At 35.5% G+C, this 27,994-nt stretch overlaps 1 protein-coding gene across 50 annotated transcripts in view; it reads left to right on the top strand.

Annotated features, from left to right (window-relative positions):
• Positions 1 to 27,994, top strand: part of ANKRD36C (ankyrin repeat domain 36C) — a 157,824-nt gene that overhangs the window by 6,495 nt on the left and 123,335 nt on the right. For 47 of the 50 annotated variants that reach the window (XM_050755272.1, XM_050755311.1, XM_050755308.1 and 44 more), the window contains exons 4-12: positions 2,797 to 2,903; positions 4,412 to 4,552; positions 6,950 to 7,020; positions 20,669 to 20,697; positions 20,792 to 20,864; positions 22,525 to 22,553; positions 22,648 to 22,720; positions 24,499 to 24,529; positions 27,277 to 27,343. In XM_050755272.1, coding sequence (XP_050611229.1) covers positions 2,797 to 2,903; positions 4,412 to 4,552; positions 6,950 to 7,020; positions 20,669 to 20,697; positions 20,792 to 20,864; positions 22,525 to 22,553; positions 22,648 to 22,720; positions 24,499 to 24,529; positions 27,277 to 27,343 — 621 coding nt within the window. The remainder of the gene's footprint in view (positions 1 to 2,796; positions 2,904 to 4,411; positions 4,553 to 6,949; positions 7,021 to 20,668; positions 20,698 to 20,791; positions 20,865 to 22,524; positions 22,554 to 22,647; positions 22,721 to 24,498; positions 24,530 to 27,276; positions 27,344 to 27,994) is intronic. The other 3 variants (XM_050755295.1, XM_050755278.1, XM_050755294.1) reach the window with 3 other exon arrangements.

Genomic DNA, 27,994 nt, shown 5'->3' with positions numbered 1-27,994 from the left:
CCACCATCACTTATTCACTGCCATTCATAGGGTCGTTAGAAATTTACTATTGGGTACTCTTTCAATAAGTAGAGACTGACTCTTTCAAGACTTCGAGTCTCTTTGTTATCATTCTGGTGATTAGGTCAATACATCATTATTAAAAGCAGGGTTCTCTCAATTCCAATAGTAAAAAATTCTAAACCTTTTTTAAAAGCTGAAGCTCTATTATGGACTGCCTCAGTATGTCAGTTAAGTACATAGAACTATGGCATAATCAGGATAGCAGTTTTAAACACTGAAAACCATGAAGTTAGTAAGAATACGGAGAATACATGTAGGTCATTATTAGAGCTTTAATTGATAAGCCATTGTATTTTTATTTCTGATTTATAGTTTACCTAAAATAAAAAAATTAGGTAACAATATGGACACTAGAATAGTAATTTAAAATTATTTTAATAATATAGTTGCAGCAGTCCTATGAACTAATTATCCATTTGATGAACAATCTGGGAAAATTAAACATAAATTATAAATGCATGCATGTTGCAAAAGTGCTTGAAGTGGGTATTATGACTCTTAGTAACAATTTTTATTGCATTCTTGGACCTGTTTTGGAAAAAAAATTCAGAAACTAAAGAAAGGAAGTATTTTACATGAAAATACTTGCTTTACATATAATCGCTTGGAGACATATCCATAGCAAATATAAAAATACAAGGTCTATAGTCTAAATGTGTCCCATAGATGTGTTTAGTTTGCCTCTATGAATTGTCTCAACATGGAAGGTTTAGGAGACTCACGCACAGATCTGGATTCCAGGCTTCTCTTCAAGAATCCAATCTGGTGTCCCTTGAGCCTATCTCACGTTTAGGATGCTGTGCAGAGGTTGCCCCTTTCTGTGAGGTGTGTGGTCTCCATTCTGCTACTGTGCCTACCTAGGTACTTCCTCAGGTCATCTCCCTTGCCTCTGTAGGGATGACTTTACAAGCCCTGTTTTATAGTATATTTTAGTAAATATTTCAAGGTTTTCAAGACATTTTATATCTATTTAAATATAGAGTCTGTATTTTACATAAATCCCTTAGTGATGGGGTTGAACTTTTGAATTTAGAAGGTGGTGTTTTTATAAACTATTTTTCTTTATATATACCATAAATAATCATCTTCCCATTAGAATGCATGTAAGCTTTTTAAGGTGAATAATGTATAGTTGCATAGGTTATGCATATTTTAGACAACATTATATTTTTCTCTTCAGCATTGCCTCCTAAACATGCAAGTAATTGGCCAGGCACAGTGGCTCAAGCCTGTAATCCCAGCACTTTAGGAGGCCGAGGCGGGCGAATCACGAGGTCAGGAGATTGAGACCATCCTGGCTAACACGGTGAAACCCCCTCTCTACTAAAAATACAAAAAAATTAGCTGGGTATGGTGGCACACGCCTGTAGTCCCAGCTACTCAGGAGACTGAGGCAGGATAATAGCTTGTGCTTGAATCCAGGACGCGGAGGTTGCAGTGAGCTGAGATGGTGCCACTGCACTCCAGCCTGGTGGGCAGGCGAGACTCTGTCTCAAAAAAAATAAATAAATAAAAGATGCAATAAATTTAGTGGCTTTCATTATGCTATAAATAACTAATACAGGTCATTATTAGAGCTTTAATTGATAAGCCATTGTATTTTTATTTCTGATTTATATTTTACCTAAAATAAAAAAAATTAAGTAAGAATTAATATGGAAACTAGAATACAAATTTTTAAAGGAGTTATGTACCAGGATCCTAAGATTATAATTACATAAATCTTTGCACCAAGGTCCTAAGATTGTAATCGAGAATAACATTTCATACAGAGCTTTCTGACAGCTAAGATAAAAATATTGCTAGAGAAAACCCATGGACTATTTAATAACAAGCAGTGAAAGTTCATTTGAAGCCTATCTCTGTTAATTCAGAGCCCAGCTCTCCGAATTAAAAAGAGAGAGGCTTCAAATGAACTGTCAATCGTGTCAGATTCTCGGATGACAATGTCAGGTGCTCCTGTTCAGGAGGACCTGACATTGTCATCCGAGATTCTGACACCATCGATGGAAGAGAATCAGGCAAGTGTGTGTCACCCAGAGGAAACCTCCACCTTTACTGGTAAGCTCTCACAACCGTATCCCTGAAACTCTCATTTCTCAGATGTTAGTCTTCTCCATAATAAGTATTTACAAATAGGGATTAGGTGAAGTTCAAAAGATTCCTCAAATACTAGACACGTAATGCACAGTTTTGTAACATTTTTCAAACATGGGTGATCATGGAATCTTTCTTTTGGGGTATAATGTGCAACTTCTGGTAAAGTAAATATCCTTTGGAATATATTAATAGTTTAAGAAACCCTGCTCTATAGGTAATAATTTAGAACATTAATAAAAATACCTGAAACATTTATTACTATGTCTTAGAGTTTGAGGACATAGAGAAAAAAATACAGCTCCTGCTCTCAAGAAGCTCCTGGCTCAGGTGGGAAACAATGAAATCCTTGAAATATGCCGTGCTAAATGCTGTGACAGAAACAAAGATTCTTGGAGCTGGTAAATGTTTGAAGTGAGCTCTGGAGATGACCAGAGTTCTTGTGGTGAGGCTGAGAAGGTTGTTTCCAGGGGAAGGAGTAGAACCTAGAAAAGCGCCGAGGGGTGAAAAAAAGGGACCACCTCTTATGTCCTTTCAATTGTATATATTCAAGCTCATAGGATCTTATGTAAGGTTTTCAGTTCAGTTGGTAAATATGTAATTTTGTGATTATAAACTGTTGCTGTTGTTTTACAGTATGAATATCAACCACTTTTACTTGCTGTGAGTCGAGCAAAAGTGAACATGGTGGAATTTTTATTAAAGAAAAATGCAAATGTAAATGCAGTTGATTTTCTTAACAGGTACAGACCTTAGTTCTTATTGTGTTGTTTTTAAACCTGAGTGTCATTTTAGAGTGGTGGCAGTCACTCAAGTCAGAAATATTACATTAATAAGAAGACTAACTTTTAATTATTGGGATATAGTGAGAAATATCAACACAGATCATCACTTAGGTAGAAAAACGATTATTTGGACTGAGTAACATAAAGAACAGTGTATAGCAGGATTCATCTCTATAGACATTATACACATAAAAGGCTTCTATATTGACAGATATTTGTTATTTGTAATATGATGTGGTGTTATTTATAATGTAATAATGTGATGCTTTTGATTGTATGATCTTACATTAGCTGTAGGGGTTTCATGTTAGTTTTTAATTTCTGCTGTGTTTTTGTTGTTTTTAATTGATATGGGAAGAGGGAGAAAAGATAGCTTTAAATTGATAAAACTTTACTTTAATGAAGACAAGCTTCATTCACACAGGACTGGGTTTAATCCCTAGCTTTCCCACTTGCTAGATGTGTGACCTTGGTAACATTACTTATCACCAAGTATGTTTTCTTCTGTGAAAAGGAGGGTAATAATATATCCTTCAAGGGTGGTTGTGTGTAAATAACATCATATATACATAATGTTAGAATGTCCCACTAACAGAGCAAAGTGCTGATGTTTTGGAAACAACGGCTGAGCATATAAGTATGTGCTTATATATATGTGTGTGTGTGTGTGTATATATATATATTTTATACACACACACGTATACACACACACATATGTGAATATAATATATAATATATATTATATATACACACATTGTAATGTGTAAGTATATAATGTAAGCAACATAACGTAATGTCTAATATATAATATACAATATTTATTATATATATATAAAATATATAAAATATATTTTTTTGTATGTATAAATTTATATATATTGTGTATATATAATATATATATATACATAAAATATATATTACATATATGATGTTACTTATACAACCACCCTTGAAGGATACATTATTATCCTCCATATATATATATATATATATGGTGTTTAATGCCTAGCACATGCTTATCAGCATCATTAACTGAAGTTACGACTACTATTAGCATTCCTATTAATATTATTGTTTCAAGCCTGCAGATAGCTCTTATCTGACCCCTTAGCTGATTTTGCATTATAATACATAATATCAGACTAGGGAAGAAATGAATAATTTTTCACTTAAATTTGCCTACTGTAGATAGGTGACCTGAGCATAGTTTCTTGCCCATCAAAGGACTTTCAGTTAGCAACTTTATGTCATACCACAGTGGGACAAGAGGCTTCCTATTTGTTCCTTGCTTTTAACCTTTGTGGTAATTTACAAAGATAAACCCTTGAGCACCCAAGATGCTTGTTTCTTAGTACATGTAATTGGGTTAATTCTGCATGGACAGGCAACATATTAAGTTGATAAAGTATTTAAACTTAGCTTTTAAAATGTCATTAAAGTTTTTAATTACCTCTCTGTTATTTTAGATCAGCCCTCATACTTGCTGTTACTCTTGGTGAAAAAGATATAGTCATTCTTCTTCTGAAGCAGCACAATATTGATGTGTTTTCTCGAGATGCATATGGAAAGACTGCAGAAGATTATGCGATTGAGACTCATAATAAAGTGTAAGTCTTTACATAAAAAGGCTAGTGAACACTAAATTGAAGTTTAAAATAATTGTAACAACTGCATCTTATATATCAGGTGAGATTTCATAATTTGGTTCAAGTAGTTTTCAAGCGACAAATTTTCAAGTTTTTAAGTTTTCAAGAGTTGTGCAACTTCGTCAGCCAGAAATCAAGCAAAAGACTAGATAAGTAGCAGTAGGTGCAGGATTCTTGATATTGAAACTTTTAGGACTTTTCTCCTTAGGGATTCCAATGTTGTTCATTTTATTTCAAGCATAGGATAAAGTAGTTTCACATCTTTGATTTTTCTAATTAGTTATTTGGGTCTCAAAATGTCCAGCTTATCAAAAAACCTTGTGCTGTTTACTGGGGACCATCTGCTATAGCCCGATCCTTGAATTTTTCAAGAACCTATGGGGTTCCTTAAGTCCAAGGAAGACAATGAGTTTCTACAAGTCAGAAGGAGAAGGGGAAAGGATATTCTAATCATTGCTTTGTTTTCATTGATTCTGTTGCTGCTTTCTTGCCATTGAAAGAACTCTTGTAGTCTGGTAATGATTAACCTTTGCCACCAATCTTCATGTTGATCCATAAAAAGGCTTCAAACTTACACATACTTTTTTTTAGTTCACTTGCACATACTTATATGCTCATTGTTTCCAAAACAGCAGAACCTTGCTCTGTTGGCTGGATATTCTAACTTTATCAGCACACATACTGAGCAAATTGACACTTTCACCCACACTCAAAACCTGATGTAAAGCCCACATTTTAGCCTGGGCTTCTAGACCTTCTTGGTGAGTTATTTTTGAGTCCCCCTTTTTTTTTTCTCTTTAAAGCAAATATTAGTTGGGATAGTTCTAAGCTGTCAGAGATATTCAAATAATGTTGTAGAAAGAGATCATGGTTTTTTTCTTTATTGCTACCAGATCTGTACCCTGACACTTTTTAAATAAACAGTGTAAGAGCTTTTCTCAGGTAGGGGAAGCTTCTATGCCATCTTTCCTTAGAGTAGTAGGCATCCGCTTGTGGTTGGCCCCTTAAGTGATCTGTTTTCTTTAATAATGAAGATCTCTCAAGCTGCTTGCATCACTATCTCAAGTTTTTAAGATTCTACCTCATAGGAAGCCATTCATCAGAATTATTTGAGTCTCAAGTTGCTTAGTTAGATTTAACAGAGCTAAGCCTCATCCATGACTTATCAGCATTTATATGTAAAAGTAAGGCTTTGTGCTTGCTTTGGCAGCACAAATACTAAAATTGGAACAATACAGAGAAAATTAGCATGGTGAAGCATTTCATAATCTTGCAGTCACGGGAAGGTCACTTGACTGTTTGCTGGCTAGCTAAGTAACAGTTTGAATCAAAACAAAATGGGTGGCACCTTATATTAGAATTGTGATTTTTCACTACAAAAATATTTGTGTAAGGTGATCTATAAACTGAGAATGGAGGTAAGTAACACAGGGGGTGTTGTGTAAATATTTTGTTAGTATGTATCTTGGAAATGAGAAAATGTCAATTTTCATGTATTTCATGGAACTTAAAAAACATGAAAGTAGGGTTTTGTCTTCCATGTCAGTTGGAGATAACATCACTGATGGCGATTAACCATCATTCTAGCAAACATCTGATGTTCAGTTAGAGTCTGTAGAGAAGTAATAGTGGTAGCTCAAGCCAGATCTTGACATCTGTTAATTTTCTGCCCTTGGAACTGATGAGCTCAATAATAGTGAACAATCATGTTACCTATTTTAATGAAATAATGTATTCATAAATAAGTTTATTTAAAAATTATGAAATGGTTGAGATGCCCTTAATTATAAGCCACAAATAATAGAACAATAAAGCAAAATTAGGACTTAACATTTTTCTTAAACAGAAGCATTTAAATATTAGAACCTATGAAAAACTACACATTGGGTTTGATTTGGGATTTCAGAATAGTTTCAGCAATAAAGTTCAAGAGCAAATTCCACTGCTTTACTATTTCTCTGTGAATGTTAAAAATGCTACTTCATTAAACCTATATAACAACCTAGTGAAAGAAGTCAGTAAAATCTAAAAGAAGACATGGCGCCTAAGAGAAGCAACTTACAAGAGCAAATACCTGTTGGCTATAGAGCCAGGACCTACCAGTAAGAGCCAGGAAGGTGACTTTCCATTACGTCAAGCTGACGTGAGATAGTTTGCTGCGCTCGCTTCATGAGTACTTCACCTGTTTTTATTATTTAATTAGAAAGGTACTAAGAAGTTTGTAGAGCTTATAGAAGAGAAGTGTATAGGATAATTAACATCCTGATATTGTTTAAGATACTCTAATAATTTAGTATATTTGGTAAATGTTTTTGATAATAGTATTAAAATATTAATTTCATTTGTTTTTATACATAGCATTTTCAGACTAATTTCTGAATACAAAAGAGAAAAGACATCTGAAGAGCTTCCTATAAATAGCAATCCAGGTAAGATTTCTGATAGTGAATTACTCTTGATGGTACTACCACGGATAAAAAAGAATAAAGATGTTCTGGTTACAAAAAAGCAGTTTAAAAAAATCACTGTTTAAATTGCACGCTTTAAAAAAATACTTTCTTAGTAGTCTAGATTTTATAATTATTTAAAAAGTTAATTGTAGGTAATTTATACTCTCAGTATTGTTTGAAAAAAATTATTGTTTAATTATGGTTCCTAATAGTCTAGATAATCTTTTTGTGTAAATAAGAAAATTTTTAAGTTATTATGTTATATGTTTTCTTTATAGTCACATTATAATGAATTAGACTTTTTATATAATTAGAACTTCTATTTAATTTGTAAAATAAATTCTTTGCAGTTAGTAACTGAATCAATAATTACAGTTGACCCTTCAGCAACATGGGATTTAGTGCTGCCAATCCCCATGCTGTTGAAAATACATATTTGGTATGTTATATGTATTAAACATATTGTATTCTGAGTACAAGAAAGTAAGCTAGAGAAAAGAAGCTTTTGCAGTAGTTAAAGCTGTAGTTTCCTTGTAGTTCAGTCCTTAAACTACTATCAGTCTAGTGTAAGGTATTCACCCATTCATGGTAAAATAAAGTAAATTTACTCCATTTACTCATTTTAAAATGTTGGTCTTTTTCTTGCCAGGCCTTCTTTGTTTTATTTAATTTTTTATTTATAAAAACAATAAGAGTTGGTAGGGTTTTTTTTCCTGTGAAAACCATCAGTGAAGAGGCCATCTTGATCTAGGAAATATAAACATATTTATTTGGTGGCAGTAGAAATATAAAGCAGAAACAGAAAAGAGGTACAGTTAACATGATTTACTGAATGTAAAACATTAGTGGGGAGAGAGAACTCTTGGATCATTCATACGTTTCCAGGTTGTGTACCAGCCTTTATACTGCACATGAGAAAGGAGTAGGACGTGTTCAGTGAATGGAGAAGTACAGCTGGTCAATAGGGAAGAATAACTTCCCTTCCCTCCAACTCTGAGGTTGGAGTTGCAGACGTAGAATGATGTTATTATAATTATTAGGCAAAGTCAGCGATCTCAATGAGCTGTCCATGATGCAGATGTAGAATGAGAAGGCATCCAGTGACAAAACCCTGGGAATGTTAACATTCCCTCCCGCCCCCAGAAAAAAAAGAGTTGGTAAAGGAGAAAGCAGTGGCTAGAGAAAAGTAGGAGAGGAGTCAGAGGAAGTGATGTTGCAAAAATAAAAAATGTGAGAACTTCAAGGAGGGAGTATGAATTCTAACAAGTAAGATTACTAAAAAGTCAATTAGATTTAACTTTTAAAAGCTCTTTGGCGGTGCCCCTTTCAATAGAACCATTTTTGAGGTGTAATGTGGGCCACTGATGTGATTGGTATATCTGGTGTCCAAATATGGAGGAATAAATCTACCAAGATCCCGCCTAACTCTTTTGTAACTGCAGAAGCTACATGCACAGGGTCAGGGAAAATGGTCTTGACTTCTGAGTACATGTGCCCACACTTTTACTGAATTGTCAAAACCTAAGGGTAATGTCTGAGAAAAACTGTGGTCTTCTTATCAGCTCCTTGTGGAAATACTTAATTTGTACTGAAATCCCTGATAAGTTCTTCTGGATGCATTCTGAAACAAAAGTCTGGCAGCAGTAACTGGACCCAGCTTGTCCAAAGCACATACATCCAGACTCCCTCCGACATGGAATCATAACACAGCCACATTTCGAGAGTTTCGAGTTTCAATCAGAAGTAGTTTACAGACGAGCAGTTTGGAGAAGCTGACATCTTTTATCTAATGTCATGGAGAAAAATATAAGGTGATGTGCTAAATATACCAAGTCTCTGTGTTCTGGCACACTTTGTTTTAGTGCAATTCCCTTTTCATGACCTCTTCTAATAGCTCAGCTTTTACTGTTTTCTTTTGAATTTCATCCCTAAAGAAAATATTATTAGAACACATCCCTAAAGAAAATATTATTAGAACACATTTGAATTTCATCCCTAAAGAAAATATTATTAGAACACATTTCTAACATAGGTATTTTTGACAACTATATATAATTTTCTTTTAAGAGAATTAGCTACTTATTCTCAAGTATATCTGGTATTCTATTAATCTTTAATGCTAAACTTCTTTATATCTTTAGCACAACGACAGTGTAAGTGATGATGGTTCTTTAAGATTTTAAGTTTCTTTTAAATTTTCAAACTTTAAATGTCTTTTAAATTTTCAAATCAAGTTAAGACACTTAAGGTGTCTTTTAAATTTTCAAACTTGACATAGTTTTAATGTAAAACACTTTTCTGGTATTATATTTCTTCAAATATTGCTAATCTGTTACTTAGCTGGAATATTTGGTCAGTTGGATTACCACACCTTTAACCATCTATATAAAACTTTCTTGATTTTTTTTTTTTTTTTTTTTTTTTTTGAGATTGAGTCTTTTGCTGTTCCCCAGGCTGGAGTGCAATAGTGTGATCATAGCTCACTGCAGCCTCAAACTTCTGGGTTGAAGTGACCCTCCTAACTCAGCCTCCTAACTCACTGAGACTGCTACAAGCATATGCCACCATACGAAGCTAACTTTTTTATCTTTTGCTTTTTAGAGACAAGGATCTCTCTCTGTTGCCCAGGCCAGTCTCAAACTTTTGGTTTCAAGTGATCCTCCTGCCTCAGCCTCCCAAAGTGCTGGAATTATAGTCACGAGTCATTGTGCTGGTCCATAACTTCCTTTATTCCCCCAGATAATATTAAAGTCCTATTGACCCTTAATAATAAAAATCCACTGTTTGGGAGGAGAAGTGGATAACTCATCCTACATTTTAAATGCAGTTTTTGACTTTTTGACCTGTTCTGTGAAGAATTGCCTTTAACAGATGGTTTTTAGTTTTAGATATTTTTAGTTTTGTAAGTACTTAAGAAAAAAAATTAGAAACAAATTAAATGAGCTCTATGATCAATAGTACAGTATTATACTATATCCAATGGCTACATATATTTCTATAATTATCACAATGACCTGAATGATGCAAATTATTTTATGTATGTTTTTACTAATAGATTTTTTTTGAGACTGAGTCTCGCTCTGTTGCCCAGGCTGGAGTGCAGTGGTATGATCTCAGCTCACTATAACCTCTGCCTCCTGGATTCAAGTGCTTCTCCTGCCTCAGCCTCCCAAGTAGCTGGGACTATAGGTGTGCGCCACCACGCCCAGCTAATTTTTATATTTTTAGTAGAGATGGGGTTTCACCCTGTTAGCCAGGATGGTCTCCATTTCCTGACCTCGTGATCCACCTGCCCCAGCCTCCCAAAGTGCTTGGATTACAGGTGTGAGCCACCGTCCCCAGCCTACTGATACATTTTAGAGACAGGGTCTCCCTCTGTTTCCCAGGCTGGAGTGCAGTGGTTATTCACAGGTACAATCTCCACTGCAGCCTCGAACTTTTGGTCTCAAGCAATCTTCCTGCCTCAGCCGTTGGAGTAGTTGGGAGTACGGGTGCGTGTCATTGCACCTGGCCTGATCCCCAATTATTACAAAAGAAACCTTGCTGAGTTGAAGACAATTGACGGTGATCTTTTTGTTTCTCTTCTAGAAGCTTTCATACTATGGAATATATTTTTAATCATCCATATTCTTTTTTATTCTGGTTAAAATAAGATTGCTGCTTGTTTTTCATTTTTTTTGGCATAATTATTTCTATTCCTTTATGGATTTATTCATGTGGAAATAAAGGAATCTCAAAGGCAACTGTCAAGGAAAACAGATTAGGGAAAGGTATTTTATAAACAGCCTTCCGATTGTAGTCACATGTCACATCACCTAAAAGAAAACTCATTTCATACAATGCAGTAGTGTTGGGGTTTCCCAAGACCACCTCTGTGTTTAGTGATTCACTTGGAAGGACTCAGCAAACAGTCCTACTCAGGGCTTTGATTTGTTTCAGTGAAAGAATACAAAGTAAAACTGGCTCAGGGCAAAGGGGCATGTGGCAAGTCTTGGGGAAGCCAGGCACAAGCTTCCAGGAGCCCTCTCCTGTGGAGTTACCAGGATGTGCCGAATTCCTGTAGCCTGGAATTTTGACAGCACATAGGCGGTGGTGTCTACCAGTATGAGTCTGACTAGAGACTGACACAGTAGCCAAGGTTTTTATGGAAGCTGGTTACATAGGCATTCTCTCTCACCCAGGTACAAGAATTCCACACTTCCACAAGAAAAGCAGCTGCTCAGAGTCAGCCACATTATTTATGCAAACAGTTTAGGCACAGTGAGCTACTTTTCTCAGTTAGGAAATGGTGACAAACCTTTAAAATGCAAATTTCCAAACAGCAGCAAAGGGCCAATTTTGCATGCAGGCTTTTCTAAGAATGACAGTCTTATGACTGTTATATGAATTATTTTTTTCACAGCAGTTATAGCCCCAACTTAATTTTAGTTATTGTCTTAAAAATTCTATTTAATAGTGAATAATATGGTGATATAACATAGCATGGTGCTTATTTCATTTGTGTCAGTTGCAACTTAATATGAAATATTAAGTTTCTGTGCTGTTAGATTTTGGAATTTTGGTGAATATTTAACAGGTTTCTATACCGAAGTTACTATGGCAATATTAGATAATTATAATCTGTTCTTATTTGATTAACCTTTCAGTAAAATGGTTAGATAAAATAAGTAATGATTTCTGATTTAAAATTAAAAGATTTGTTTCATTTTAATTATATAGATGGTTCAGTTTTGTTTTACATTTTGTTAAATTTTTGTTTATAATTATGAAATTTAAAAAATCAATCATTTATCAGTTATTTTCTTGCCTGTTAATACAGTTAAGTTATTTGCTTTATGTATTTTTATATACTATAATTCTGGAGAGAATATTCATATTCTATTTCAAATTGAGTACATCTTGCTACAATATATGGTAATAGAAGATTCAGTGACAATCTTTTAAAAAAAATTAATAACTTTATTTTAAGAGCAGTTTTACATTCTCAGCAACATTGAAAAGAACCTAAAGAGATTTTTCATATACGCCATCCCTCCACATATGCATAGCTCCCCCCATTATCAATATCTCCCACCTGAGTGGTACATTTGTTACAACTGAGAATCTTACATTGACGCATCGTAATAATCACCAAAGTCCATAGTTTATATTTAAGTTCACTCTTTGTATTGTACATTCTTTAAAGTTGGACAAATGTATAATAAATGTACCCGCCATTGTAGCATCTTAGAATACTTACGCTGCCCTGAAATTTGTCTCTCTTTTTTTATTCCTCCCTCCCAACTAACCCCTGTCAACTACTAATATTTCTGCTGTCTCCATAGTTTTGATATGTCCAGCATAGTCTTATATTAAGGATAATATAGTGGATATCTTTTTCAATATTAAAAACCATAAATTTCCAAGATAACAATGTATTCAATTGAGCTATCCATTGTGCTTTTTTGCTTTTAGCTTATTAATGTAGAATTTAATGGCATATGCTTTACATGTTGAAAAAGCATAATTTATATAGACATTTGCCACATAATGGGAGGGTTGAGGAAAATGACTTCATGCTGCATACTACACAGCACTGACTGGATCATCCTTCTCTGTGAGGTGGGTCCAGATAGACTAGCAGTGGAAAGGGACAATCTCGAGAGGCTGTACTTTATAAAACTGGAGTCAGAAAGTCTTTCCTATTTACCTTGCAATTGGAAATAAGATCAGCTAGTGAATACTATAGGCATACAAATATGTTTCTTATTGACCTTCTTTCTTTGAGTGATCGGTTTGAAAACAGTATATAATATTATTATAGCATGGCTCACTTATAACTAGGTTTTCCATTGTGAAAAATGCCAAGAGAGTCCTACTAGTTTTGTTTACATGAAGTGACAAAGATTTGTTGTTGTTGTTTTTCCCATTAGGTAGGGGGACAACTGTTGGCACATCTTGGTAGCTCCAGTGAGTTTACGGTTCCTTTATGTATATTTTATATATGAGAAAGTACTCCCTGGCAACTTGCCGTACCTACCCAGTGTTTCTGTATAAGCTTCTCTCTGACGAGGAGACAAGACTCAGATTGGATAAGCTTTTAAGGGAGTGATATTTTCTCTGTGTGTGTTTTTTTGAAGGAGGTAAAATGAAAGCTGAATTTAAGCATTGTTTGTGCCCTACATAGGGATAGGGTGAATGAACAGCTAGAACTAAGCAAACTCACCAGAATCTTCCCTAGGAAAGGATTAGTGAAAGTAAGGACACTGATCTCTCTTAGGCTCTTCTGCACTGGCAGCCGAAAAGTCTTTGCAGGGATCCTTGACCCTGGTCTGTATCCTGTGTTTTGCCGTAGAATAGAGTGCAGTTTTCATAGACCTAGATTTTTTGAATTAGAGTGCTTTATCCTAAACAGTTTAAACTGAAGAGGTGGAGAAACTGTTGTGTTTCAACACAATAAGTACAGTAATTTCCTCTTACACATGGGGGATGCATTTCAAGACCCCTAGTGAATGCCTGAAAACATGAATAGTGCTGAACTCTATGTGTACAGTAATTTTTAAAAATACATATATATCTATAATAAAATTTAATGCATAAATTAGGCACAATAAGAGATTAATAATAGCTAATGGTAAAGTAGATCAATTGTAACAATATACTGTAATAAAAGTTATGTGAATGTGATCTCACAAAGTATCATGTACTATAGTCACCCTACTTTCTGCACTGATGTGAGATAATAAAATGGCTATGTGATAAGTGAGGCGAATGTAGTAGACATTGCCATGTAGTCTTAGGCTACTGTTGACCTTCTATTTGACTGTATGTCAGAAAGAAGATCATCTGCTTCACATTATCTTGGATCCGTGAGCCATGATAATATCGTTGGTTGGATGTTAGGAACAGATTATGTCAGTGACTAAACCACCAATGTCATATTATGAAATATATATTTGGTCTTCAACCCCATTTTCTGTCATACAACTCCTAAAATCCTCAGAATTTCCAACATGATGTCATTTGTATGCTAATGATTGACTCATGGCAGGCAGCTTCCAGATGGCTTCAGGGTGGGGCCCATCATCAGAGAGATCAGGGTGTGAATAGAGGGTTGGGACTTTGAGCCCCACCCCTCACCTCCTGGGATGTGAGAGGGGCTGAATGTTCAATAATCAGTCATGTGTATGTAATGAAGCTTTCATAAAATCCCAAAAGGATTGGATTTGGAGAGCATCGGGATAGCTGTATTCAGCTACCTGGAAACTCTCCAATACATGGAGGTGTATGGAGAATACATGTATGTTCCCAGAGAGTGAGTGCCCTGGGAGGACATGGAAGCATGTTACTTTCCCCCCATATCTTGCACTATGCATCTCTTTATCTGTATCCTTGAACATTCTTTATAAGAAACTGGTAAATGTGTTTCAATGAGTTCTCTGAGCCACTCTAGTAAATTAATCAAAGCAAAGAGGGGGTCCTGGGAAACCCAACTTGAAGTCCACCTGGAAGTTGATTGGAAGTTCTGGAGGCCCAGACTTGTGACTGCTGTGGGGGAATAGCCTTGTGGTACTGAGCCCTCAACCTGTGGGATCTGACACAATCCCCAAGTAGATAGTGTCAGAATTAGAGGGCACCCATTTGGTGTCTGCCACGGAATTGTTGGCTTGTTGCTGGGGAAATATACACATTTGGTCACAGAAATCTTCTGTGTTGATGATTGTTGTTGTGGTGTGAGAGAAGAGGAACATTATATTGAATATGTGTTTTCTACACATACAGCAGATAAGGGGGACTACTGTGTACTCTGTTCTAGCTGCTCCTGGTTCATTTGTCCAGAAATCATGTTCTTTGACACTGTCTGCTCATTATATTGATTCTACTAATGATGCCATTTTCTGTCAGTCTGATATGATTCTGTTAGAATTATGACTATTTTATACTGCAATTCACTTGTAACAAATTTTGATAATATATTCTTCTTCGCATTTGATAAGTATATGCTAAGCACATAAGAAAGGGAATAAGAGTTCTTAATTCATTAGTTACCTACAAATAGTATAACTAATAATTTTAGTATAACCTCCAAGTATGTTTCTAAAGTACTGCTTTGTAACAAATCATGAGAGTCTCTGTAATAAAGCATCAAAGTCTTACACTTTTTTTCCTACAAGGTCTAAAGCATGTACAAAGTTCATGATTTCTTGTTTTTTCTTTTGAGATGAAGTCTCACCCTGTCACCCAGGCTGGAGTGGAATGGCACAATCTCGGCTCACTGCAACCTCCACCTCCTGGGTTCAAGCGATTCTCCTGTCTCAGCCTCCCGAGGAGCTGGGATTACATACGTGTGCTACCACACTAGGCTATTTTTTTTGTATTTTTGTTGAAACGGGGTTTTACCATGTTTGGTCAGGCTGGTCTCAAACTTCTGACCTCAAGTGATCCACCTGCTGTGGCCTCCCAATATGCTGAGATCACAGGCATGAACTACTGTGCCTGGCCTGCGTGATTTTTTTTTTTTTTTAATAAAGAGTCTTGCTATGTTGCCCAGGCTGTTCTCAAACTCCTGGGCTTCTCAAGTGATACTTCTGCCTCAGCCTTCTGAGTAGCTGAGATTATAGGAACAAACCACTGCGTATACACACATACACACGCACACACACACACACTGAGTATGTGCCCAATAATGGGATTCTGGTTCTGGATCCTTGAGGAATCACCACACTGTCTTCCACAATGGTTGAACTAATTGACACTCCCACCAACATTGTAAAAGCATTCCTATTTCTCCACATCCGCTCCAGCATCTGTTGTTTCCACTGCATGAGATGGTATCTCATTGTGGTTTTGACTTGCATTTCTCTAATGATCAGTGATGATGAGCTTTTTTTCAGATGTTTGTTGGCTGCATAAATGTGTTCTTTTGAGAAGTGTCTGTTCATATCCTTTGCCCACTTTTTGAGGAGATTGTTTGTTCTTTTCTTGTAAATTTGTTTAAGTTCCTTGTAGATTCTAGATATTAGGCCTTTGTCAGATGGAGAGATTGCAAACATTTTCTCCCATTCTGTAGGTTGCCTGTTCACTCTGATCATAGTATTGGAAGTTGTGGCCAGAGCAATCAGGCAAGAGAAAGAAATAAACAGTATTCAAATAGGAAGAAAGGAAGTCAAATTGTCTCTGTTTGCAGACGATATGATTGTATATTTAGAAAACAAATTGTCTCAGCCCCAAATCTCCTTCAGCTGATAAGCAACTTCCTCATAGTCTCAGGATCCAAAATCAATGTGCAAAAATCACAAGCATTCCTATACACCAATAATAGAGAGCTAAATCATGAGTGAACCCCCATACACAATTGCTACAAAGAGAATAAAATAGCAAGGAATACAACTCACAAGGGATTTGAAGACCCTCTTCAAGGAGAACTACAAACCACCACTCAAGGAAATAAGAGGACACAAACAAATGGAAAAACATTCCATACTCGTGGATAGGAAGAATCAGTAATTTGAAAATGGCCATACTACCCAAAGTAATTTGTAGGTTCAATGCTATACCCATCAAGCTACCATTGATTTTCTTCACAGAATTAGAAAAAACTACTTTAAATTTCATATGGAACCAAAAAAAGAACCCATATAGCCAAGACAATCCTAAGCAAAAAGAACAAAGCTGGAGGCATCATGCTACCTGACTTCAAACTATACGACAAGGCTACAGTAATGAAAATCGCATGATACTGGTACCAAAACAGATATATATAGACCAATGGAACAGAACAGAGGCCTCAGAAATAATGCCATACGTCTACACCCTCTGATCTTTGACAAACCTGACAAAAGCAATGGGGAAATGATTACCTATTTAATAAATGGTGTTGGGAAAACTGGCTAGCCTTATGCAGGAAACTGAAACTGGACTCCTTCCTTACACTTAATACAAAAATTAACTCGAGATGAATTAAAGACTTAAAAGTAAGTTCTAAAAGTATAAAAACCCTAGAAGAAAACCTAGGCAGTACCATTCAGGACATAGGCATGGGCAAATACTTCGTGACTAAAACACCAAAAGCAACGGCAACAAAAGCCAAAATTGACAAATGGGATCTAATTAAACTAAAGAACTTGTATGCAGTTTTATTTGGGAGTGTGTGTGGAGTACCTGTGAGTTTTAAAAATGAAGAAAGTAAGTAGTCATGCTTTCCTGACTCTGGTAGACATAGCCTTTTAAGACAGTGATTCTGAACTGTTATGGTCTTAGAGTTTTCTATACCAATAAAACTTATTGATGACGTGTAACCAAGAGCTTGAATTAAATTAAAAAAAAAATCAAAGAGAAATCACCCAAATGCACATTAAAAACCTCTTACCACATATGTGCACATTCATAGATAACATGTAGAACTTGATTTTGTGTATTAAAAACTTGTAGAAAAGTTCAGGCAGTGCACAAAATGACTGCAACTTGGTCTTTGTAAAATCTGTCTATTCACATTGACCCAGTGAGGTATTTCTTGATTTATTATATGATCTCATGATATTCCATGTGGTAACTACAGCATATTATGCTCTCTTCGTGCTGATACCATATCAACTTAAATATGATGACATACCAACATGGATATGCTCATGTGGTTGCTTTTATTGATTTGTACTATATTAGAAATGAAACAGAAGTATTGGAAATCCTAGCAGGCATAGCTATATCTCTCCCATGGCTGTGCTGATTGCACCTGTTTCCCCCTTAAAGCATGTCTTTTTGACATGTCATAACCCTGAGAAAATCCAGTGTGTGCTTTTCAGAGAATGTCAGTAAGGAGAGGAAATGGCCAATGGTCAAAGTGTTACTTGTCCTCTCGGTTCCTCTTCATGAATGTTAAACTCTAAACTACTCAGGTCACAATTTCGAACCCCTTTGTTGATCCTTATAGATTGTTCCCGGATGTCAAATGACAAATAGGGCCTTGAAGACAAAACACCCTGTAAAGCCATATTGCTCTGTTTTTTGTGTGTGAATGTGTGTATGTGTGTGTGTGTGTGTGTGTGTGTGTATTTTTTCTCTTCTGAAAACTGTAAATAGAATAATTTTCATTACAAATGAAAATATTTTTGTTCCATATTTATTTCCTGTCTCATGGCACTCTTCTCAGATCTAGTAAGGATCTCAACGTGTCTTATTTATATCTGCAAAAAATTATGTCAGTGCTTCATTTTTCATGTCAATTACTGACATGTTTTCAAGTCTTCACAAGTTATTTCTGAAGATATTGGTGCATTGAGGAGAGACAGTGTGATTGTAGTTAAAGAAGTTTTTAAATAGGTTACGTTCAATAACATTTCAGAGCCCGTTTCTCTGGAAGGCATAGAAATAGTGGTTTTATTCATAGTTAAACATAAAATAGCTCCACAAAGTCTTGTGTATATAAAAGTGTTCATATCCTGGAAGATTCTAATTTACTGCTCAGTACTGTCTCCTGGAGAGGAAAATAGGTAAGGTAGATGGGTGAGCCTATGATAATAACTCGTAATATGAAGTGAAAGCATAGAGACAAAATGAGAGACGATAGATACTCAAACGGATGTGAGTGAAGAACAGCTGTGAAACAGAGTGTCTATGGGAGAGAGGAGGCCATGGGGCTGCTTTTGTGAAGAAGGAATTTGTACATGTTAGTCACGTGTCTGACACATTTAACATTTTAATAAAGCAAAACCTTATCTTCACATGTGTCTGTATGGGATTGTACAGATGTCCCAATACAGTGGTGAGAATAATGAAGAAATGAATGTGGAGGTCAAAGAACGAAGTCCGCCAATATGGATATTAGATTTATGAATGAAAAAGAGTGTATTTCAAATTGGGCAGGTGTAAACAAAGCATCTAGCTAGGTAATTTGGAGGTTTCTGATGAGGAGACTTGTGGAAAGTCACTTAATGGAAAGCAGAAGTTAGAAGGATGAGGGTGACCCACAGGGTCTCATTTCTTCTCCGTAGAAGTTTTGCACATCAATGATATGCGCTTCATTCATGTCAGTTAGCATATTGGGATGCTTAATCTAGAAAAAGTTTTTTTTTTTTTTTCTTTAGGAAAGCTGTGTTTACTGAGGTAGTTATTTCATAAAAGGACCAGAGATACCTCTATGGTATATCATATCAAACTAGCTTTAGGAACAAGGAATCAAAGAATGCATTTCTTGAGTACTAAAAGGGTAACTGTCAATAATCTTGGCAATCATGACATATATATATATGTGCATATATATATGTGCATATATATATTTGGTTAGTTAATAATAAAATAAGTCTCTGGTTATTTAGAGATTTTGTTTAACTTATTTACATGGGAATCTGATTATGCATTATTTCTTTGATGTCTATGTTTTTGCAAAAGTGGAAAAAGAGATGGCAAAAGAGCTGAACTGCTGAATCCAGGAAATGTAGGAATATTAGGAGCCTTCATGAGTACAAAGAAAATTATTTTTAAAATTACGACTCTAAGTATAACTGAACTCACTTCAAATGCATTTTAGAATATTTGTGTAAAGGATGATTTGATTTTGGCTGCTCCAGAAACTACTAGAGGAAGGGAAGGGTATAGAATTCAGATAAACCACAGTGACTCATTACTCCTCTTTGTTACTATTGGGAATCAGAGACATAGATTTTGCTGATATTAATTATTCAAATGAAATAAACATGAATATGCATACATTGGCTTTGTTCTTCAAGGAGCTAACTTTTGGATACAATAGCAATTTAATGAAAATTCCTTAGAGAATAACATGATACTTCAGACTATTTTAGAAACAAAAATAATGTTGAATTCATTAATTGACTCCTAAAATGGTTATTGTCAATGAATATTGGAGCTGTTTCTCAATGTAAAAGCTTATTAATATCTAATGCCTGTAGCAGTCTTATTTTGTAGAAGTATGTTAATATTGATAAATGATGATACTTTTTATTGAGGTTTATATATTATACCTTGTTGCCATGAGTGGATGAAAAGACTTTTAGAAGGCTAAGCTAGAGGACACAAGAAACACAGGCAATTATTACACCTCATGAGTCTGAGAAATAATGAATACTATCTACTAGAATTCACCAAACATATATCCAAGCTGATCAATTTAGGACACTTCCACTGAGGAGACATGAAGTGTACATTCAGCTGAAGTGTCATTGTAATTGTGTACCTTCTTAGCTATCAGGCAAGTTAAAGAGCATGATGAATGTTTGTAGTATAATGGTATATGTCCTTCTGATCTCTTGCATTAAAGACATGCGAGAGCGTGTACCACCTGCTTTGACATTGATTCCCAGGTGTATCAGTTGCTCCTCTGTTTTTAGACCACATTTGTTTTTATCCCCCAGCATATCCACATTGATACTGACACTGTTTCATTTTAGTTTTAGACATATGACAGATCATATCACGTTTGAAATTGTAAGTGTATATTTCATGAAGCCTGTATTCGTGTTTTCTTCAGTGTATTTCTGTCATGTTCCAGTCCCAAGACACAAAATATAAAACATAAAGACCTAAACTAATATAGGCAGGAGGATACAGCTTGATGCTAACACTGCATGCATGTATGGATAACTTTATCATATTTACACATGATTGATTATGTGTCCCTTTTGCTTGTCAGTGTCTTCCCAGAAACAACCGGCCTTGAAGGTAATTACACATTCATTTATGTTTTGAACTATTAACTGCATAGTCTGTGAAATATACTTTATGTATTGATTGTTTTGTTTCAAATCCCATTCAGGCTACAAGTGAAAAGAAAGATTCTGCTTCAAATGTAGCCACAGAAACAAAAGATGGAGAAAAATCTGGGACAGGTAATTTTGCAATACACATTTAATGTCATGTTCACTCAGGATAGAAGAGAACTTCCCTTCCCTGAATAAATCGCAGGGTACTCATTGAAGCTGCACATTCTGATTCAGCAGGCCTGAGATTCTGCATTTGTAATAAGTACTTGGGTGACGCTGATGCTGCTGGTCCTTGGCCATGATCTGAGTAGTAAGATTATACATTTCCCTATATTGAAACTGGCAAGAAGAATCATTGGTGAGCAGTTCAAGACATAACAGACTAAGGGGAAAACATAATTTTGCTTTAAATCTACAGTATGTTTCCATCAAGAGGGAAAGGAGAAAGAGATGAAGTAATAGAAATTATAGGCATCAGATTGTATTGCTAAGACCAGAGGGAAGAGATGATCGTACCAACACATAAACACTGTAGAATGAGAAGTAACAAGACCATTGGTGTAATAATTATTTTCCTCAGAAAAGAGAGATTATGAAGCAGGAAGGAGGGAAAATAAGTTATTTATTTAATTTTGCAGTTTCTGCTGAGGAAACCTGAGTGAACTAACTTCAGAAGAGTTTAGAATATTTGCATAACAGAGGATCTGATTTTGGCAGCTCCAGGAACTACTGCAAACAGGAAAGAGTGCTAAAATTGGGATAATCCACAGTGACTCGTTATTCCTCTTTGTTACTATTAGGCATCAGAGATACTTGTTTTGTTGATATTAGTTATAAAAATGAGATAAACTTAAATATGATTACATTGGCTTCATTTTTCAAGGAGCTAACTTTTGGATAAAATAGCTATTTAATGATAATGCTTTAGAGAAAAGCATGATACTCCAAACAAGACTATTTTCAAAACAAAAATAATGTTGAATTCATCAATTGACTCCTAAAATGGTTATTTTCAATGAATATTGGAGCTGTTTCCAAATGTAAAAGCTTATTATTATCTAATGCTTGTAGCAGTTTTATTTTGTAGAAGTATGTCAAAATTGATAATTGATAATACTTTTTATTGAGGTTTATATATTACTCCTTTCTGTCACAAGTGGATGAAGAAACTTTCAAAAGGCTAAACTAGAGGATACTAGAAACTTAGGCAAATTATTACACCACATGAGTGTGAGAAATAATGAATATTATCTACTAGGATTCACCAAACATATACACAAGCTGATCAATTTAGGACACTTCCACTGAAGAGACGTGAAGTGTACTTTCTCAGGAACTGGGCAAGTTAAAGAGCATGATAAATATGTAGTCTAATGGTATAAATCTTTCTGATGTCTTTCAAGAAAGACATGCGGTTGCACGTACCACCTGCTTTGACATTAACTCTCAGGTGTATGAGTTGCTCCTCTGATTTTAGATCACATTTGTCCTCACCACTCAGCAAATCCGCATTGATACTGACACTGTTTCATTTTAGTTTTAGACATATGACAAATTATACCACATTTGAAATTGTAAGTGTATATATACACTTACAAAAGGCCTGTATTCCAGTTTTCTTCAGTATATTTCTGTCATGTTCCTGTCCCAAGACACAAAGTAGAAGACATCAAAGCCTGCACTAATACAGGAAGGAGGATACAGCTTGATGCTAACACTGCATGAACGTAGGGATAAATTTACCATATTTACATATGATTGACTATGTATCTCTTTTGTTTTTCAGTGTCTTCTCAGAAACAACCAGTCTTGAAGGTAATTACACTCTCATTTATATTTTGAACTATTAACTGCATGGTCTATGAAATGTAGTTTACTTATTGATTATTTTGTTTTAAATCTCATTCAGGCTACAAGCGAAAAGAAAGATTCTGTTTCAAATATAGCCACAGAAATAAAGGATGGAGAAAAATCTGGGACAGGTAATTTTGCAATACACATTTAATGTCATGTTCACTCAGGATAGAAGAGAACTTCCCTTCCCTGAATAAATCGCAGGGGGCTCATTGAAGCTGCACATTCTGATTCAGCAGGCCTGAGATTCTGCATTTGTAATAAGTACTTGGGTGATGCTGATGCTGCTGGTCCTTGGCCATGATCTGAGTAGTAAAATTATATCCTTCCCCACAATGAAATTGGCAAGAAGAACGATTGGAGAGCAGTGCAAGATCTAACAGGCTCAAGGACAGAATATTCTTGCTTTAATTCTCCTGCAGGTTTCCATCATAAAGGGATGGAGAAAGAGATTAAGTAATAAAAATTATAGGCATCAGATCATATTGCTAAAACCACAGGGAAGAAGTGATTGGAAGAACTTATAAACAATGTAGAAAGAGAACTAAGGAGACCTCTGATGTTGTAATTATTTTACTCAAGGAAGGGGATTGTGAGGCAGGAAGGAGGGAAAAGGTGTTAGTTTTGCAATTTTGGGATTTCTGCTGAAGAAAGCTGATGGAACTCACTTCAGATGCATTTGGAATATTTGCATAAAAGAAGATTTGATTTTGGCTGCTCCAGGAACTGCTGGAAGCAGGAAAGAGTGCTAGAATTGGGATGGCCCACAGTGACTCATTACCCCTCTTTGTTACTATTGGGCATCAGAAATATATGTTTTGTTGGTATTAATTGTTCACATAGGGTAAACGTGAATATGCATACATTGGCTTTGTTGCTCAGAGAGCTAACTTTTGGATAAAATGGCAATTTAATGAAAATACTTTAGAGAATAACATGATCCTTCAAACCAGACTATTTTAGAAACAAAAATAATGTTGAATTCATTAATTGACCCCTAAAATATTTATTTTTAATGAATATTGGAGTGATTTCCAAATGGAAAAGCTTACTCATGTCTAATGGTTTTAGCGGCTTTATTTTGTGTAAGTATATCAGATTTGATAATTTTTTATATATTTTGATTGGGTTTGTATATTATACCTTGTTGCCATGAGTGATTGACAAAACTTTTTGAAGGCTAAACTAGAAAATACAAGAAGTGTAGGCTCATTATTATACCACATGGGTATGAAAAATAATGAATACCATATAACAGGATTCACCAAACATATCCAAGCAGATCAATTTGGGATAGTTCCACTGAGGAGTTTTGAAGTGTACATTCATCTAAAGTGTAATTGTCATTGTGTACCTGTTCAATTACCAGGCAAGTCAAAGAACATGATGAATATTTGTAGTATAATGGGTTAAATCCTTCTGATGTTTTGTATGAAAGACATGTGCAATCCTGGCTCACTTCAACTTTCACCTCTTGGGTTCAAGTGATTCTCCTGTCTCAGTATCCTGAGTAGCTGAGATTATAGGTGTGCGCCACAACACCTGGTAATTGTTGTATTTTTAGTAGAGACCGGCTTTCACCATGTTGGCCAGGCTGATCTCGAACTCCTGACCTCAAATGATCCACCCACCTTGGCCTCCCAAAGTGCTAGGATTACAGACGTGACCCACCAAGCCCTGTCTACAGGATATTTTTAAATTTTTAAAATATTTTTTTTAATAAAGATAGAGTCTTTCTGTGTTGCCTAAGCTGGTCTCAAACTCCTGGGCTTCTCAAGTGATACTTCTGCCTCAGCCTTCTGAGTAGCTGAGATTATAGGAACAAGCCATTGTGCTCTTTTATGTTTTTAATATTCTACAGGTTCCAATTGTTGATTTAAAATGCATTTTGCTTTTTGTTTGATAGTGCTTCCTCCTGCTAAAGAATGTTTAAACAGGTATGATTTCACAGATTTTTTAAAGTGATATGTTAACTAAGTGAATAGAGAGAATAGAAACTAGTATCCGTTTAGTGTTCTGCTCTGTGCGAGACACCACATTACATGTACATTTATCATGTCATGTCATCTTCACACAGCTTTACAAACTATTTGTGCTATTATTTTTTTTTTTTTACTAATTAGGCAACGCTGGTTTAAAGAGGTTGAAATACTGGCTCGTGATTCCACAGTTAACAGGTAGCCAACCCATGATTTGACCATCATCCTACCTGGCTCTCTAAACACTTATTTTGCCCATAAGTGTGGATGGATAGAGACCTATGTGGCAATGGGATCACGGTACTGATTTACATCAGATCAATTCAGAAAGTCACATTTTGTTACATATTAACTCTCTTTAGAGTGTTATTTAGAAGCCTGTCTACTCCAAAAATTTGTCCAAATATTTTGGAAATGGCAGTAGTAACCATATTACTTATTTTTTTAAAAGGCAGATATCAGTTACCTGTGGCCGCAGGACCCTAAGTTTTTCATTAGCAAGACAAGGCCAGTCCTAGAAAAATATTATCTGACTGTGCATGCAGAATATTTACATATAATTCATGTAATATTAACTGTATTTAGCCTATATTAAAAGGATATTTCTAATTCATTTCTCTACTTACTGCCTACCCACTTTGGTTTTCTCTTTAAGTGAGTACCTTGCCTAGTTCGTTGAAGCTTTTTCTTATTTTCTGGATTCTTTATTTTTCCTTCTATGACATTTTAATATTTTCTTGATTTCTTTTCACTTTCTCTACTGCTTCTCTAAGGGTTTGTGATTTTCTATTATAGTTTTCATTTATGGCAGCTAAATATTCCCCATTTTCCTACAGACAATTTCAGAGGTACACAGAAGTTCAGAATGTTAAGAAATCCTAGAGACTAAACAAAATATCCTCTAGTACTTGAATGCTGGTTTAACATCCTGATCAAGTGGTTGTTCAGATGGAGAACCTGAAACTCAAAGGGAGAAAATTATTTGGATACCGTAAATTGCAGAAGTGAGATTTGCACTCAGGTTTCTTAATTCAAAACCCAGTCTTCTTTGACATCATTCTGTCATTGAGTGATTTTAGTTTTAGAAAGTGGGAGTGGGTCTAGTGAACACAGCGGAAGAGGATGAGCATGGAATGAGCTGTTGAACCCAATGAAAGTGGGTGAGAATGGCATTTTCAGGGGAAAGCCAAAGTTGAAGAGAAACACACACTTAGTTGGATAGAAATGAAGGTTTTAGGGAAAAATCTGAATATTTGGCTTTCTTATAAGTTTGATAAAGATAAGGGAATTGAAAACAAGATGTTGGGAATTATGAAGAAAGACGTATGAGAAGAGGACATTCAAGGAGTTCTGAAGGGGTTGCTGCCTTTTTGTTTAACTGGAGGAACTGACAGATTTCAAGGTTTTTATTGAAAAGTATTAAAAGGATTTGAGCCACAGGAAAGAGTCTCTGGAGCAGATAGGAATGTGGTATCATCTTCTTCCATCCCAGCTTACAGAGGGCTTAGAACCCCTCAAGAACTAGGGAGCTGGAGATTGCTTAAGTACATAGATCTGTGAGCCAGGGTGGATGTCTCCTTTTTTCTGCCTCTTTTCTCAATTCTCTCACATACACGTAGGGTAGGTCAAATGTAGGATTGGCTGGCAAATCAGCAATGAAGCTTCAGGTGGGTAGTCGGTAACACGCATATGCTTGGGGTGGGTGACTGAGACTGACTTACTTTCCAGAAGCAGAGGAATAGAGAGCTCCTACTCTCAATTATTATAGCTGGTCTTTTGAGGAATCTGGGCTTTCCTAGGCTGAAGATGTAGATTGGAGATTGCCATGGATCTCCAGAAGAGGGATCCAGAAGTGGGAGCCCCTAGGAAGGAAGATATTTAGACAGTGATGAATGGAATGGAGCCGTACGTACGCAGGATGGACTTTTCCAGCAGTCTCTTTCTTGGGTATCTGAGTGTCTATGAAGGTTCTTAAGTTTGCTGGTTTTTGTGAACCTGAATGAGGCAGGATCTGTATAATGCAATAATTGGATGTTAAAATTTTTAATGTTTTAATCTTCTATGAAGAGTATTCCCTATAACAACATAAGAACATGTACATTTGTACTTTGACTTTTGTACACTCAGCTTTCAAACATTTGCAGTGTTTCAGGGGGCTCCCTGTAGTGTTCTAGGGTAAAGAGAATCAGTGGGCATTCTTTAAGTAACTTAAAAGCTGAAGATCCAAGACTCCTATTTTCCAGTGACAAAGATTAGTCTGAATCAGAAATAGTTAACGGGGAAGAGACAGTGCCTTGTTTTAGGTTATCAGGTTTATTCCAGTTCAGTAACAAAAGTTATGTCAGATATCAACTGGATTTTCAGTTTAGCCTTTAGGGTAGATAATTTATAAGGACAAAGTATTGTCTGGCTGTGCCATTATATTGCCTGGTCACTATTTGTTACAGGCTTAAGGGTGAGTCTGCATTGGATATTTCATAGGCTGAGAGAGGTGGAGGCAGAAATAGGTAACTGAAATGTTTTCTAAAATAGAGGCCATATCTTAATTATACCAAGAAATATTATTTAATATACAGATAACTGACCTTCCTCAGACTTTGTTTTACCTTTTTTTTTGGAAGGGACGTGCATATATAGACTGACGGTTTTTGTTTTCTTTTAAGAAATGAACGTGCTCATTTTTGTTGTATCTTTTTCCTCTGTAGGAGTCTCTGTAGACCGGATAATATTGCACAGCCTGTGACAGAGGATGAGTTTGATTTGGAATCTGAGGTAGAGTACTCTCTTGTGAAATCAGTTTTCTCACTCTGAATCTCATTTTATATTATTATCTTCTAAAAGTTAGCTGTTGTCTACCTATCATTGTTTTCTGTTTGTATTATATCTTTTATTAGAGATAACCATTTTAAAGAAATAGGAGGGGTTAATTTTAATTTTTGTTAATTTGGCAAATAAATAGTTGATAAATACTTTGAGTGCTGTGATCTGGAAAAAAATTGCTGGAAATTACATAGTGACAGAAAAATGATGTTTGGGAACGCTTTCCCACAATAGAGCAGATACAAATTTTGGTCTAGGCTTATTGGAGTAAGTGTCTTTACTTTGAGTTGTATATCATATGAGTATGACTAATCATACCTTTGTTTAAATGAATCTTGAATACATCAGATGACTTGTTATAGGAACCAAGGAATCACCCTGTTACACATAGCATATAGTTTCTTTTTATTTCTTGTACACCTATTTTGTCATCATGCCGTATTTTTGCAGAGAGCTATTTATTTTTATTCTTGATTCTATAATTAGACTAAAATAATATTAGAAATTGTGGAAATTTAACTAGGCATGGTATCATGTGCCTGTAGTGCCACCTATTCAAGAGATCAAGCCAGGAAATTCTTGAGCCCAGGAGTACCAGACCAA

Source organism: Macaca thibetana, chromosome 13, assembly GCF_024542745.1.
Source record: "Macaca thibetana thibetana isolate TM-01 chromosome 13, ASM2454274v1, whole genome shotgun sequence".
Classification (NCBI taxonomy): Eukaryota; Metazoa; Chordata; class Mammalia; order Primates; family Cercopithecidae; genus Macaca; species Macaca thibetana.
This window is presented reverse-complemented; position numbering and strand designations above follow the sequence as displayed.